The 13,261-nt window shown below is 34.4% G+C and overlaps 1 protein-coding gene across 2 annotated transcripts in view; it reads right to left on the bottom strand.

The window, feature by feature from the left end:
* Positions 1–1,211: 1,211 nt before the first annotated feature.
* The window catches only part of METTL4 (methyltransferase like 4), a 42,917-nt gene continuing 30,867 nt past the window's right edge, over positions 1,212–13,261 (bottom strand). Inside the window, exons 5-8 of one of the 2 annotated variants that reach the window (XM_039243197.1) lie at positions 9,184–9,358; positions 7,889–7,995; positions 7,405–7,496; positions 1,212–1,501 (exon numbers count right to left, since the gene is read on the bottom strand). In XM_039243197.1, the coding sequence (XP_039099128.1) occupies positions 1,356–1,501; positions 7,405–7,496; positions 7,889–7,995; positions 9,184–9,358 (520 nt within the window). In that variant the 3' untranslated portion in view covers positions 1,212–1,355. The remainder of the gene's footprint in view (positions 1,502–7,404; positions 7,497–7,888; positions 7,996–9,183; positions 9,359–13,261) is intronic. The other variant, XM_039243198.1, reaches the window with a different exon arrangement.

The following is a 13,261-nucleotide window of genomic DNA, read 5'->3' as shown; positions in this document are numbered from 1 at the left end:
ACAAAAGATTATATATTCTATGATTCTAATTACATGACACTCTAAAAAAGCAAAACTAATTTTAGAAAACAAATTATTGTTTACCAAAGGCCAGTGGGGAGAAAAGGGATTGACTGTAATTGAACACATGAGTTTTGGAGGTGAAGAAAATGTTCCATATTATGACTATGGCAGTAGATAGACAACTGTATATACATTTTCTAAACTCACTGAACGCTATTCTAAAAACTGGAGAATTTTATGTGAAATTATACCTCAGTTGGAAAAAAGGTTATATATAATAAATCAGCATGCCTTTCAAAGAATCATTTCAGTAAAAATATTTTACTTAGTAAAGAAATAAATTTATTTGTGGAAAATCTGTAAATAATATAAATATCTTTTAAATCCTAAGCACTGTTTATTTTCTGACATTTTTATACAAAATATTTTTTAAATATTCTTCTAGAAAACAAAGCAAAACTAAGAAGTACTTGAAAAGTGACCTTGAATGCAGTTTAAAACCCTCTAAAATGTTTCATAAACACAATACAATGATGACTTCATAGGTCTTTCAATATTTTTTCCAGAATGTAGCAGTATACCAGAGGTTATAAATTTAGGGTGCACAGGAGCCAAGTAGACAACACAAGTGGGTAGTTACCAGTGAGTCCTACTTACTGATACAAGGAAAGAATAAAGACTGCAGTGTAGTCAGAGCTTCTGATGTTTAAAGAAAAGTAGAAATCTAGACTTTATGTGAAATTTCCCTATTTTTTAGAATGATGGCTTGAATTTTTTTTACAATACCATATGGGCCAAACAAAACACATCCATGGACAGAATTATGACCTCTGGTCCACAGTGCATGCTTTCTCAACTTTTTCAGGAACAAAGTCTTATCATTTTTCTAACTACTTGTCTCTTTATTTAGAGTGAATCTGGAATAATGGGGAATACTAATGCAACTGAAGTAAATTCATCTAAAAATTACAAAAAGACTAGTCACTTCTGGTCTTTTGCAGAAAAACCAAGTCCTGTTTACATTTTTTTTCTTTTAAAAAAAATTTTTTTATAGTTTATTTATTTTTGAGACAGAGAGACCAAGCATGAGTGGGGGTGGGGCAGATAGAGAGGGAGACACAGAATCTGAAATAGGCTCCAGGACCTGAGCTGTCAGCACAGAGCCCGACAGGGGCTCGAACCTACAAACCCCGAGATCAGGACCTGAGCCGAAGTCGGACTGAGCCACCCAGGCACCCCGCACCCCGTTTACATTTCTAAGCACACTCATTGGTAAAAAAAGGAACAATCAGTTAGAACGAAGGGAGAGGGGTGAGGAAAAACTGAAGAAAATCACAACTTTTAGACCACAGTCAGCTTCTAGACTCCAGAGCAACAAAATAATCCATGTGTTGAAATTTGAGAACTTCATTGCCCCAACTAGTCCAACCCGGCTGTAAATTTCGAGCAAACAATTCCAAACATTCCCCATCTGGCTTGACATAGTCTTTTAGAACCTCTGTCCAAAAAAAAGAAAAAAAACACAAAAATTATTATTAAGAAAGGAATCAATTTCCTTTTAGCAGTTAAAAGCAAAAGAGCAGGATTGTTTCCTTTAAAAAAAGAAGAGAGAAAAAAAAGGATAGCTAATTAATTTCAAGGATTTCATCACAGACTTTACTATTTATAGTTAGAAGTCATTTGAAATCAATACTCCTGAGATTGGAGATAATACCATCAGAACTTTCAGAAGTCCTGATTTATCAGGTTTCATTTGTAAATGAGAAATAAGGAGTTTAACACCCACACAGGTGACTTTTCAATTTTCCAATACTACTGACACGTCTCCTGAGTACTAACCTAACTTTTTAACAAATGTAATCCACGCATGAAAAATAAGTATATAGGAACAATATAAAAACAATTCACTTAAAAAACTGAAATAAAATATAATCTCTACAAGCATATACACTAGCATAAGAGCTGTAAGTGAAGAATTAGACATCAATAAAAATATTAAGAACACATAACTAACAAATATAACAATATCCTCTTAGTTGTAACTGGGTAGTACATTCCCTCATTTCCAAATTATAGATCCTTTTTACCTAAAATTTCACCATATTATTTCCACAGATAAATATTCCTTATGTATACAATTAATTAATGAAAACTTTATTTTTGAGAAAAAAAGTGTATCATATATATGATTATTAAATGTTATGACATATAGTAACAGGAAGAAAATACCGTAGAAGCCTTTTTTTTAAGTACATGTTCATTGGGATGACAATATTTAAATCAACTTAACCTTGATCATGTTACTGGTTAGCTATATTAACCATATTATAGGAATTGGGTATGAAAATATTAAATCAGGGATGAAAAGTCAGCAGAACTATATTTTTAAAATATAGTTCTTAAGTGCTATACAAAATTGAGCTTACAATAAATCTATCAAATTCCCTTTAGGAATGATAAGTGTTCCTTAGGAGTACTTGATATAGGTAAAGTTTAAAGAAAAGATATATAAAATATAGGTTTCATGATGTTCCCCAGTTGCTCTCACAGCAAAATAATGGTTTATATGTATAAATGCATTGACCCAATTTATCAAAAATCAAGGAATTTATAAAGTATTCATTGTCAATAACCCAACTGAAGTCAAATTTGGGCTTTGATAGCTTTTAGGAGATGCCAACATGAGACTTCTAGTCCTAACTTAAGTGTATAATTATAATTAAATGTTACTAAACCGTAAAGAAAATTTCCCAGAGCCTTAGAGCCTTTTTTCCCCATGAATTCAATGCCTTACTAACCTCATTTCACTTTTACTGTCACCTAAGATTATAGTGAAGCAAGGTTTTATTTGTTTGTTCCGTTTTTAGGTATAAAGACGTTAGCAACTCTATTTTAGAACCTTAATCTGGAGTCTAAACTGGAGTCAGACAGTCAAAAATGTTTACTGTTCGGAGCACCCACTATAATCTGTGCAATGGGATTTAACAAAGGAAACAAATATCCATGTCTTCTAAGAGTACACAAGCTAGTAGAAAAAGATGGCTGTGGACCTAGAGTCAACAAACACAGTACATAAAACCTCAACCCATTTACTACTTCCTACTTTCTCAATGTAATACATTTCTGCATGGTTTTTTTTTTTTCTGGTTAAAAAAAAACAGAAAATCAAGGAGTAATGTTTTTAAAATGTTAACCACATTTCAAAACAAAGCAAAAGAAATAAGGGTAAATTAACGGAAATGTTTTAATTCTCTAATCTTAAATGTCAATTTAAAAGTAAACTCAGGATTTTAGAAGTTCTAACCAGAAGGAAAAATATTTTGTAACTATGTGTGGTAATGGATGTTAACTAGACTCTTTGTGATGGGTGATCATTCCTCAATATATACATACAGAAGCCATTATGTTGTACATTTGAAACTAATATGTCAATTATATCTCAATTTTTAAAAAGAATATTCCAATGTATAAATTTAAGTACGAATGTGATATATAATACACTTAAGATAATTACAGAACATTTGACATTAGTAAGATATGCTACTAACCACAGAAGAGGAAATAATCCATGCATAGCCAGTTATTCCCCTTTTCTAAGGGATGGTGGCGGGGGGGAAGTAGGGGCTCAATCAGTGTACAGAATCTCATCAAACTGTGTTTTACTCTTCAGACAGAAACTGTTAGTGAATGAAGTAGGAAAAGGGAGTAGAGATTCCTCTAAGGTAAAATATGAACACTAATTTTGATTCAGATACTGTTATTTCATAATTTTCCCACCTTAAATCTTTTTTTTAATGTTTTATTTATTTCTAGGAGAGAGAGAGAGAGAGACAGCGTGAGCAGGGGAGGGTCAGAGAGAGAGGGAGTCATAGACTCTGAAACAGGCTCCAGGCTCTGAGCTGGCAGTCAGCACAGAGCCCGACGCGGGGCTCAAACCCACGAACCGCGAGATCATGACCCAAGCGAAAGTCAGACGCTTAACCGACTAAGCCACCCAGGCGCCCCCATAATTTTCCCACCTTAAATCTTTAAATGTAATAAATATTTATAAGGTTATGTGATAAGTTATAGCTATGGATGACTTATATTTTGATCTATAGAAGGAAACTTCAAAACTGAAAAACAAAATAAATGTATCTTTTTAAAATTTTTTACAGGTAGCAGTAGAAATCAATTAAAATATTTTAAAAATCTTAGTGTTTCTAGAAATAAAAGAACATTTCATTTTAAAAATATACACAAAACAATTTAAGAACCTTTACATGTAAAAGTTCTAAGCATTATATTTAGGACATATACTATCCCAAATCCGAGTTATGATTTCAGAGTAAATTATAATAAAAAAATCTGAAAACTGGTTTTTGGTGGCTTTAATTTGTATGGCTCTGTATTGAATTCAAAAATACTAACCTCAATTGACATATCTCAGTTCATAGTAACATAAATTCAAAAATACAGAATTACAAATACTTCTTATCTACCACTACTGATCTAAAACATAAAGATTACATATGTCATCATGTAGATTTTTTTCCCCAAAAAAATCCTTTCTAAATGTTCCCAGTCCTAAAAATATGTTTGTGCTGCTCTCTACTGGGAATATGGCAGAACTGCATTTCATACACATAGGCTGTAAGACTAATTTTTATTAGTATTAATAAAAGACTAATTTTTACTTACTATTTTAAAACCTTGTTTCTTGAGACTAATATTTAAACATTATTTTATTTTATGTAAAAGGAATTGATAAATAGTTTACCTATAATTTTAGAATAAAAGTTTAGTTCTTTGTTTTTAGATTTTTAAAAGTAAAAAAATAAGCCCTGGGGTGCCCGGCTGGCTCAGTAGGAATAGCATGCAACTCTTGATCTCAGGATCATGAGTTCGAGCCCCATTTTGGGTATTACTTAATTAATTAATTAAGAGATTACTTAAGTAAATAAAAACTAAAGAAAATAAAAAATTCCCAGGACAAACACTAAATTATGCTTTTGATACTCACTGAATAATAAAATTCAAATGAGAAGAATACAAATTAGACTTCCTCCATCAAATATAACTGGTGCCAAACACAATTGTCATCTCAAAGAATAGTACAACCTCACTTTTCATTTCAGTCATATATTTAATGCATTCTTCTACAGAAGTACACAGCTTAAAGACAATTACTCATTCAGCATTTCTCTAAGTCAAAGAATGGATCATCAGGTAAACATCTGAATATTTTTCAAATGAAATAACACTACAAAGACTCTTCTGCATAAGCAGTTTAAGAGAAGAGAAATTCTAAGTGCTATCAATAAAAATTACCTTGGGAATTTGTATTCACTTTCCTATGTACTCTAGCTCACGAACTATCCCATATTCTACAAAATAATATGATAGGTTGAGGACCTTATAGTTTTCCTGAGCAGCAGCTTAAAAGTTTTTGGTTTTTTGAGTGGGGATCACCAAATCAATATAATAGATATTCCTAAAGAAATTTTTTAATAGATAGATAACTATGAATATCACATTCAGTATCTCTCAAGGACTTACATCTCTATTTTTTCAATTCTATTTTTTTAAACTCTCATTTAAAAAATTTAGCATTCACTAAGCTTCCACTATATGCTACGAATTTCAAAAATATTATAATCAATGCTCACATCTCTAAAACATTAAATACCATTAGTCTCTCTTTAAATGAGGACTTTCAGGTAGAACATGTTAGAGTGACTAATTTAGTAGCAGAGCCAGGATTAAAATTCATGTTAGTTAATCTCCAAAGCCAAAACATTCCACTATTCCTTGCTGCCTTGCTGCTTAGTTTCACTGAATGATGAACATTATACCAAAGTGTTAAGACTAGTTAAGAATTGTAGCCTGCAGGGGCGCCTGGGTGGCTTAGTCGGTTAAGCGTCCAACTTTCGCTTAGGTCATGATCTCGCAGTTCGTGGGTTCGAGCCCCACGTCGGGCTCTGTGCTGACTGCCAGCTCAGAGCCTGGAGCCTGTTTCAGAGTCTGTGACTCCCTCTCTCTCTGACCCTCCCCTGCTCACGCTGTCTCTCTCTCTCTCTCCTAGAAATAAATAAAACATTAAAAAAAAAAAAAGAATTGTAGCCTGCAGATATTACCTTTCCAGTAGTTCAGAAAAGCAACACTACCTCAACATAAAACTGAGTCTCTACCAAGTATCGAGGGGATTCTAACCATGCCTCTGACTACTATTCTAAGTACCTGGTTTCAGATCAAGCAAAGGAGAGCCCTTGTAGTAAAATAAAGCCACTAGTAGAACTACAGTCCTCAGATGCCCCATCAGTCTATCAAGGACAGTGAGGGAGTAACAACCAAGGGGAACCTAAATAAGTGGTATTAAGGGGAAAAGCTGAAATGAAATAAAATGAATCTATGTAGTCCATCAACAGTTCATAATCTTATTCAACAGTCTTTAGATGGAACAGACCCAGGGACTCCCCTTATTCCAGTCTCTAACCACCTTCCAACCACTTTCCAACTTTCTTTCCAGGCACAACCTCTAGGACCAGCCAACACCATTTTTTGTGGTTCGCTCTTTATTGCTGACCAACAATGAGCTCCCAGATTCATCAGAATTATTCTACTGAGGTGGAGGCCAGTGTCAACCTCTTGATCAACCTGGATCTGTGGGCCTCCTACACCTACCTTTCAGGGCTTCTATTTTGATTGTAATGATACAACTCTGGACAGCCTGAGCACTTCTTCCACAAGATGGCCAAGTATCGCTTGGAAGATGCAAAACCAGTACAGCAGCTGTGCCCTCTTCCAAAGCATGAAGACGCCCTCCCAAGATGAGTGAGGCAAAGCCCTGGTTGTCATGGAAGCTGCCATGACCCTGAAGAAGACCCTGAACCAGGCCCTTCTAGACATACATGCTCTGGGCTCTGCCACACAAATCCCCATCTCTGTAACTTCTTAGAGAGCCACTTCCACATGAGGAGGTAAAACTCACCAAGAAGTTGGGTGACCGCCTAACCTCCACAGGCTGGATGGCACCCAGCTGGGCTGGGCAAGGCCAACTATCTCTTTGAAAGGCTCACTCTCAAGCACAACTAGGAGCCTCTGGAGCCCAGGAGCCTTTGAGCAGCACCTCCACATCCTCCTGATGTCAGAGCTTCTGCCTGCACCTCTCCCTGCAGCCACTAGACAGCTCTTTAACCATCATGAAGCCCCCTCTCAAGTCATGGACCAAATGAAAACAATAACACATTTGCAGCAAAATACAAACAAAAAACACTATTCATTAATTCTGCTATAAAATTTTAGGGAACTAATAAAAATAAGACATCTGACTTAATTTCCAAATCTCTACACCAAATACTAAATTTAATCCTTTTCTCAATTTGACAGAAGTCATAACAATTCTATTTTATAAAAACATACCAGCAAGTGGTGGCTTATGTGAGTGAAGAGTACAGGGCACACTGACAATTAACTTGTGATCTGGAATAGGAAGCACTTTTACATCTGCATTCCTAATAAAACAAAAGAACAAAATAAATTATACTTGAAAGGACAGTTTTTTATATATAAGCCACAGTTGCCTTGATTTTTTTTTTACTTTTCAACTAGTTATCTGAATTTAAAAATAAATTCAAGAATAGAAAAAATAATGAAAATCAACAATTTAAGTATTGAGACATTACTGATAATTTCCTTTTCTTCAATAATGACAGTTACACACTAGATAAAACAAAGGATAATATAAAACTTCATGTGCCATGCCATTCATACTTTTCTGGTCTGGGCATTTTCAGATTTTCAAAAATGTAAAAATTAAGGAAAATCAATGATCATTATGCCATTAATTTTATAAAATGTATAACTGTATACATTTATACAATTTTTTAAAAATCGCCTTTCCTACCTTAACGGTAGAGCAGTTTTTTCTCGAACTCTCCCCAGTATAAGACCTTCATAAGGCTTTTTGTGTGGAGAATCTAATGGGAACACAAACTCTCCTGAATTGGTGATCTGATAGGAAGAAGTCAAAAAAACAAAACAAAATTAAACCACACATCTATAAATATCCAGGAAAGAGTTGGGGTTTTTTTCCTATCACTATACAATTTCCACCAAAGAAAAGAAATTATTAAACCTTTAGGCTAGTGCTATCTAATAAAAATATGATGGAAGCCACAAATACAAACCACATTTGTAATTTAAATTTTCTACTAGCAATATTAAAAAAGTAAGAAGTTGGGCTGCCTAGGTGGCTCTGTAGGTTAAGTTTCCAACTCTTGATTTCAGCTCAGATCATGATCTCATGGTTCATGAGCTCAAGCCCCACTTCAGGCTCTACACTGACAGCACTGAGTGTGCCTGAAATTCTCTCTCCCTCTCTCTCCCTGCCCCTCCCTAGGGTACACATGCATGTACTCTCTCTCAAAATAAATAAATAAACATTTGTAAAAAGTAGGAAGCATATATAAGTAATTTTAATTATATACTTAGCTTAATCTCACATATCCAAGATGTTATTTTAAAATGTAATCAATTCAAAAAGTTATTGAGGTATGTCACATTTTTTTCATACTCTCTTTGAAATACAGTGTACATCTTACACTTAGCATCAATTCAATTTTGAATAATCATAATTCATGTGGTGAATAATGACATATGGATAGTAACTATAAGGGACTAAAATATTTTAAATATCACTTTATCACTTTATACATAAAAATCTACTTTTCATTAAAATTCATCCCTGAAAACCACGTCATCAATTCATTTATTCATTCAAATAACATTTACTGATTATTGATAATATAAATTAAGTAGATTATAGTAAAATATATTCCTTCATAGAAAATAGTGTTGTAAACATTGTCAGAGCTAGAATTAGTGATAAAAGCAACTAAGGGATTGATAAGATAGACAATACTTAGACATGTTTGTTTTTTTTTTAACTTCAGATATGAGAGCTTTTTAAAATGTCATCCTGATATCTCCCTGAGTGACTTTCTAAGGCCAGCACTTTGGAACTCACAAGGAAAAAGCCTCAAAGAGTAAGAAAATAAAAGTGTTTAGTATCAAAGTAAAAGTTCTAATTAGACTGTGCTGAAGGAGTAGAGCAGTGACTTGCTAAGTGTTAAAAATTAGATGCTACATTTATGTGACTTACATAGCATGTTATAATAACAAGTTAATATCTGAACTTACTTTTACCCAGTGCCATTCAGCTACTACCTCAATAGACCAAGAAGGATAAAGTTCTTCCTTTACAAAACGTAGGTGCTTCTGTCTATTGGTCACCCAAGTAATAACAAGACAGTCTGGAGCAGCCAGTTTAGGGATAGGTATCTGCTTTATTTGCAGTGGTGATAAATAACTGTACCTAAAAATAAACAGAAAAAAAAATTAGCAAAATTCACTGCAAAAAGGAAAAATAAGCAGAGAAAAGACCCATATAATACCAACTACACAAACACAGATCTCCTATAGCTGTTTATTTGTATAGCTAAATATGAAGCCACAGTGACACCCAGTGGACATACTATAACATGCAAGTCAGAATTAACCCAAGTCATTTTTAACAGTGTAAAACTGCCAGGCTATATTTATCATTTCTAAATGTATTACATTTCAGTAATTTCACTAATATGCTTTTCCCTCATTCAAAATTAAGCAAATATTATTGTTTTGTTTTCATAATCCTAACAGTAAGTCTTGAAACTATGGTCTCAATATTCCACTATATTTTCAACCTTCAATCTATCATCCTGCTTCTTCTTTATTCCCAATCTATTCTACTGGGCTCTCTGAAATCTTCATGCTTTTATTTTTTACAAAATACTATATTCTTGCACCTCTGAGTCATTAATAGTACAAACTTTGATTTCTCTTGCTAGAATTACTTGCTCAATAATATCCAATCTAAAGAATGTGGCCCTTACTCTAACACTCAACACACGCAACAAAGAGAGGAGGTTCAGTATTCTCCTAGCTCTATTATTGCTACTTCTAGGCTATAACTCCACCATCTGCATAAAATCCACTTCTCCTTGAGGGACATGCTATCCACCGATGCTAGACTGTAATGTTCTTTATTAAACCCATTTCTTGGGGTGCCTGGATGGCTCAGTCGGTTAAGTGTCTGACTTTGGCTCAGGTTATGATCTCACAGTTCGTGGGTTTGAGCCCTGCATTAGGCTCTGTGCTGATAGCTCAGAGCCTGGAACCTATTTCGGATTCTGTGTCTCCCTCTCTCTCTGACCCTCCCCTGCTCACGCTGTCTCTCTCTCTATCAGAAATAAATAAAAAGCATTAAAAAACTTAAAAAAAAAACATTTCTTCCTCAGTCTTCATATCAGTGAAGCTTTACGCTCTAAGATCCTTCTCTCTTACCAACACAAACCTTGTCGTTATCCTGGGCAATTTCAAGGCACAATCTATATAATAGACACACTTCACCTAATCTTCCCCTAAACAAATACAATTGCATTCATCTCAATAATCCATTCCAGTGACCCCAACCTGGGCCTTGTCATCACTCATACTTAATTTCATCTCAAACCAAATGTCAATCTCTGGCAGCAAATACCTATCCCTTACCTATTCTTTAACCTTATCAAAGCACCCCATGCCCCATCCCTTTACTTTACTGAGTCTATCATTTCTTCCTGCCCACATGCCCTTCTTCTCCACAGACTAGCAATCACCAATCATTTCACTGTCTTCTCTCTAAATTACCATCACCTCTTTACCCTTCACCCCACAGTTCCTTTAAACCTCCAATCTTCAATTCAACTTCCACACAACTCAATTGCACTTCTTCATATGGGGGAAATCAGGTGGAGAAAAATGAGAAGTGAAGAATTGGGTCAATTAAACCCATTCTCAGGCTCTCAAAACTACAAAAGCTACTCATCAATTCTTTTATTTATCCTTGGTCAACTACAAACCCTCATCTCTTTTCAAATCTCTTGCCCAAACTCACTGTTGGCAGATGAAGTTTAACTCATATATCAGTAAAAATAAAAGTCAACAGACTCCTTCAACTACCTAACCCTCTCTCCTTATATACCTTCACTGATCTATTTCTATACATTTCCTCTTAAATGAAATGGTATGGCTTCACCTATTTAAAGCTTATCAGTCCAACTGTGTTCTCTTATTCCCATTTTCTACTATCTTATAGTGCTAATTATTCCTCTCCTTCTGTATTTCAACCTCTCTAGTAGTTCCTTACGATCAGCCTAGGTATTAAAGGAAGAAAGAGAAGAGAAAGAGGGAAAGGAGGTAGTGGAAAAGAAAAGAGACAAGAAATTCCCTCAATTCAGTCTTCTAATGTCTACAACTAACCTAAGGACTGGTATGCATTTAGTCCTTCTACTTTCTTTTATGTTATGCCTCAATGGACTAATAGGCTTCTACTATTATACCTGTTCTAGAAAAAGTAAACATCCTAATGGCCAAACGCAAGAAACACTGGAATCCAACTCTCATACATAGCAACTGCATGATGTGAGGAAGTGATCAATAAGTATTTTCTCAAATAAACAGAAAAGTAAAATATTCAGATCTCATGCACCCAAGTTTTCTATCATCCAGACCAGTGCTCTTCCAGTAGGCTAGCATATCTTATAATCAAAGTGGTAATTTAAAAAAACTAAGGGGTACCTGGGTGGCTCAGTCATTAAGCATCTTACTTCAGCTCAGGCCATGATCTCACAGTTCATGAGCTCAAGACCCACTTTGGGCAAACTCTGCTTCTTGTGCTCTCCCTCTCTCCCTCTACCTTTTCTAGGATTTCTTCTCTCGTACCCTCGCTCCCTTGTGCCCTCCCTCCTTCTCAACCAAAATTAATTATTTAAAAAAAGTTAAAAATAAAAAAATTAATTTTCTACAGTATGAAAAACATCAAGTCAAAACTGTGAAGTCTGATGTTCCAATGACTGCTGGTTCCTTGACTGTCTTAATTTTATTTAATTGGGTTTATTTGCCAGGGGTAGTGAGGGGGATGAAATATTCCATTTTTTAATTTTATTCTCCTGGAAGTCACTGAACAAATTCCAAAATATGCATCTTTATCACCAAATTAGTATGCTTATCAAAAATGTTTAACCTGAATCTAATCATGAAAAAATAATCAGACAAATCCAAATGGCAGGAAATCTACAGAAAAGTGGCATGGGATATTAAAAAAGGGTCAATAACCTGAGAACAAAAACAACAACAACAACAAAACCCCCAGGAGACTGTTGTACATTAAAGGAATAAAAGAAAAATAAAGACCAAATGTAATGTACGATTCCTGATTGGCGCTTAAATCTGAAAAACAAAAAGAAAACTATAGCCATAAATAACAGTTTGAGAAGAGGTAAAAAAAAAATATATGAATATACAATATATATTTGATACAATTATATTTGATAATATTAACTTTATTGGGAGTAATACTGTTATTATAGTTATGTAAGAGATATCCTTGTTTTAAGAAGATACATGCAAAAGAATTTGTGGGTGAAAGCATGATTTCTACAACATCAGATAAAAAAGCAGAGAGATGGAAAGAGAAAAACTACACACAAATGTGGTACAATATTAATAACCAGTGAATCTGAAGGAAAGGTAATTGATACTCACATGGTATCCTTTCAACTTTTCTCAAAGTTTGGAATTTTTAAAGTCAAAAGTTAGAGAAAGAAGCAATACAATAACTCATTACAAAAAAAGACCATAAAGATATACCTATAAGCTAACTGCAGAAGAAAAACAAAAAAGTTCAAAATGTGCTGTGTAAAACTATCACAAAATATTATAAAAAGAATAAGTCTATTTTTCTGAATTATAAAAGATGCTCCCAAAGATGCTGCTAATTATGATCAAGGATAGGCTTACTTTTTAAAACATCTAAAGAATATTCAAGAAGACTATCAATTTTCATTAAAATAAAATGCAAATGAAATTTAAACTGAATTTTAAAAAAATTTTTAACATTTATTTATTTTTGAGAGAGACTGAGACAAAGTGCAAGATGGGAAGGGGCAGAGACAGAGGGAGACACAGAATCACAATCAGGCTCCAGGCTCTAAGCTGTCAGCACAGGGCCCAATATGGGACTTGAACTCAAGACTGAGCCAGTGGGTTAAGCATCTGACTTCGGCTCAGGTCATAATCTCATGGTTCCTAGGTTCAAGCCCTACATCAGGCCCTATGCTGACAGCTCAGTGGAGCCTGCTTCAGATTCTGTGTCTCCCAGTGGTACAGAACCACTGAAACTCTCACTGGGGTTAAG

Source organism: Hyaena hyaena, unplaced genomic scaffold (genome assembly GCF_003009895.1).
Source record: "Hyaena hyaena isolate Hyena2069 unplaced genomic scaffold, ASM300989v1 scaffold_222, whole genome shotgun sequence".
In the NCBI taxonomy this organism is placed as follows: Eukaryota; Metazoa; Chordata; class Mammalia; order Carnivora; family Hyaenidae; genus Hyaena; species Hyaena hyaena.
Note: the sequence above shows the minus strand (reverse complement) of the source record. Positions and strands in the feature narration are given on the sequence as shown.